At 30.2% G+C, this 3,334-nt stretch overlaps 1 protein-coding gene across 1 annotated transcript in view; it reads left to right on the top strand.

Moving 5' to 3' along the window:
- The window catches only part of LOC106470591 (voltage-dependent T-type calcium channel subunit alpha-1I-like), a gene marked incomplete at its 3' end in the record, with an annotated part of 80,076 nt that overhangs the window by 62,503 nt on the left and 14,239 nt on the right, over positions 1 to 3,334 (top strand). Inside the window, exon 3 of the mRNA XM_022399205.1 lies at positions 1,290 to 1,387. Coding sequence (XP_022254913.1) covers positions 1,290 to 1,387 — 98 coding nt within the window. The remainder of the gene's footprint in view (positions 1 to 1,289; positions 1,388 to 3,334) is intronic.

The raw sequence follows: 3,334 nt of genomic DNA, 5'->3' as shown, positions 1-3,334 counted from the left end.
ATAAAGATCTTTTAGAGCATCAGTGTAAGAACGTTATTTTCCCCTTCCTTACTATAAAGATCTATTAGAGCATCAGTGTAAGAACGTTATTTTTCTTTCTTTACTTCAATTTCTTTCTTATTGAACAGTTTCTATGTGCTGAGCTATTTTCGATATTTATTTCTTATTTTATACAATATACTGGTATTCCTACAGAAAGTGCCTTGGGTAAGCTTGTTAAAAAGGTTTTATTATATACGTACTAAAATGTCAAAAAGTGTGACGCCATTAAGAGCTGAGAAACTTCAATGTCGTAAAAATAATTGGGATCAAAAACTTCTTGTTATCGTCCTGTGATAAAGGATCTTTTTATTGGGAAACTTTCAGATGTTTCGAGTCCTTATCTAAGTACTTCTAACAAGAGTTAGACTTTTAAACTCGGAACAACAGTTAATTTGTTAAATTATGAAAGTCATTGAAAGATTAGAGTCTCAACATATTATGTTTTTTTACAGGTGAGCTCAATAGCAAGGTGTTAACAAATGAGAACAAATAAAGAAGTCGTTGTCTTTATAGATTAAAAATTTCTAAAGAGAGAAAAGTGTAAGATCTTTCTTCTTAATAAAAGAAATATCACGACTATTTGATATTACAAATACATAATTAAAAACAATAATGAAATACAATTTCTTAGTAAAAAATAAGTCATGATATTTATATGTTAACATTTTCATAATAATAGAAAAGTCATAATATTTGTTAACAATTTCATAACGTTAGAAAAGTCATCATAATTATGTTGACTGTCTGATAATGTTAGAAAAAGTCATGATAATTATGTTGACTGTTTCATAATAATAGAAAAGTCATGGCACTTAAACTTTAAGAAATGTTTAATGAAAGAAATCGATGACATTTCGATTTCAGGAAATCGATAATAAAAGAAAGATAGTGGCATTTAAAACTTAAATAAACATCAAAATTTGAAAAGTTATACACTTTAACTATATTTAACTAGATATCAAAATATGAAGAGTTATACACTTTAACTATATCTAAATAGATATCAAAATATGAAGAGTTATACACTTTAACTATATCTAAATAGATATCAAAATATGAAGAGTTATATGACTTTAACTATATCTAAATAGATATCAAAATATGAAGAGTTATATGAAGTTCAAATGAGTTGATTTAAAGAATTTCTTGGAAGAGTCATATAATTATTATGTTGAATTAGGAGTTTTGTCTTGACGTGTAAAGTATATATTCATGACTTCTAACTATTTTCTCTGTCTTTCTTGAAGGGCTTTGGAGTATTGTCTCGACATTGGGAACATGAATCTTACGGCAATCAGAACAATCCGTGTCTTGCGGCCAATTAGAGCTATCAACAGGATACCAAGTTAGTATTAGTAGTGATGAACTAAACACGGGCTCATTTTTTATTCGCTGAGTCACTGTCTGGTTTCTGACTCATTTCGGTTAACAGAAGTTATTGTCTAATATCTGGTTCATTTCGGTTAACAGAAGTTATTGTGTGGTATCTGGCTCATTTCGGTTAACGGAAGTTATTGTCTAATATCTGGTTCATTTCGGTTAACAGAAGTTATTGTTTAATATCTGGTTCATTTCGGCTAACAGAAGTTATTGTGTGGTATCTGGTTCATTTCGGTTAACAGAAGTTATTGTCTAATATCTGGTTCATTTCGGTTAACAGAAGTTATTGTGTGGTATCTGGTTCATTGCGGTTAACAGAAGTTATTGTGTGGTATCTGGCTCATTTCGGTTAACAGAAGTTATTGTTTAATATCTGGTTCATTTCGGTTAACAGAAGTTATTGTTTAATATCTGGTTCATTTCGGTTAACAGAAGTTATTGTCTAATATCTGGTTCATTTCGGTTAACAGAAGTTATTGTGTGGTATCTGGTTCATTGCGGTTAACAGAAGTTATTGTGTGGTATCTGGTTCATTGCGGTTAACAGAAGTTATTGTGTGGTATCTGGTTCATTTCGGTTAACAGAAGAAAACAGTAACTATTTTATGTATTAAGCTACGCTGTTATTAAAGACTGTATCTAAAATGGACCATTTCTATTTTGCATGAATTATACTACTCTTTAAAGTGTGTATCAAGAATCGTTCACTACTGTTTAGTATGATGTTTTTTTCTCTCTCTAGAACTGTTTATTTATTGTTTTTATTTTCATTGCTTCTATCACGTGGCTTAGAGATACATCAATTAACATTTTTCTTAAACACAGTAAATCTGGATTAGTGATTTAATTTTTGAGAAAATTTCACCGACTTTCATCTTATTATAAATATCTAAAACGAAAAGTGAACTTTCTAACATTCATCATTCCAGGTGACTCCCTCTAGTTGTGGTGTTAATCGTAAACTCGTGATGTACAAGGAATCCGTTGTGAAAGTTACATATCACAAAGCATACCTTGTATTACACATCTATTATTTTTTATATCTCCTCAGTTTTGAAGTGATTAAAATATCCTTGTAACTTCGCTATTTTGTTAATATTTTAGCTCTATCCATAATGATACAATTTCAGAACATAATATTTTGTTAGAATCGCAGCCTAAATGTACGGCGCTTAAAGCATTTCTGGAGCTGAGCGCAGAACATCAACGTTAACAAAATGAGTCAGCAATGCAACAAATGAAAGGAAATAGTACATGTTGAAATGTGGATTTTTTGATAAGTTAGTTGATCTATTGTCTGCTGTACACACGGATCTTCGGTGACGAAACGAGAAATAAAGGTTCTTTTTTCAGAATCAATCAAAAGCAAAGATCGTCGTTTTTTGTGGAAATTGCCTCTTTGAAGATATATTTCAGGTACAACCACAAGAATAGCAAGAATTTTTCTTCTTGTTATCAGTTTTCTATGAGAACACAGAGATCAACAGGACGTTATTTCGTGTTTTCTTCAATGCCGTGTCTCTCAACATGATATTTTTTATTACATGATACTAATATGTAACACCATGGCACTTATGACAGTTGTGTTCAACTGTTTTATGTGTCACATACTAATAACATATTGTAAAGTGGACCATGTTACTAATGTGTCATATTATTATAAAAGTTAGTCACGTATCATGTTACTAATCTGTCATATTATTATAGAAGTTAGTCACGTATCATGTTACTAATGTGTCATATTATTATAGAAGTTAGTCACGTATCATATTACTACTGTGTCATATTATTATAGAACTTAGTCACGTATCATGTTACTAATGTGTCATATTATTATAGAACTTAGTCACGTATCATGTTACTAATGTGTCATATTATTATAGAACTTAGTCACGTATCATGTTACTACTGTG

This window comes from Limulus polyphemus, unplaced genomic scaffold (assembly GCF_000517525.1).
Source record: "Limulus polyphemus unplaced genomic scaffold, Limulus_polyphemus-2.1.2 Scaffold4103, whole genome shotgun sequence".
NCBI classification, from domain to species: domain Eukaryota; kingdom Metazoa; phylum Arthropoda; class Merostomata; order Xiphosura; family Limulidae; genus Limulus; species Limulus polyphemus.
This window is presented reverse-complemented; position numbering and strand designations above follow the sequence as displayed.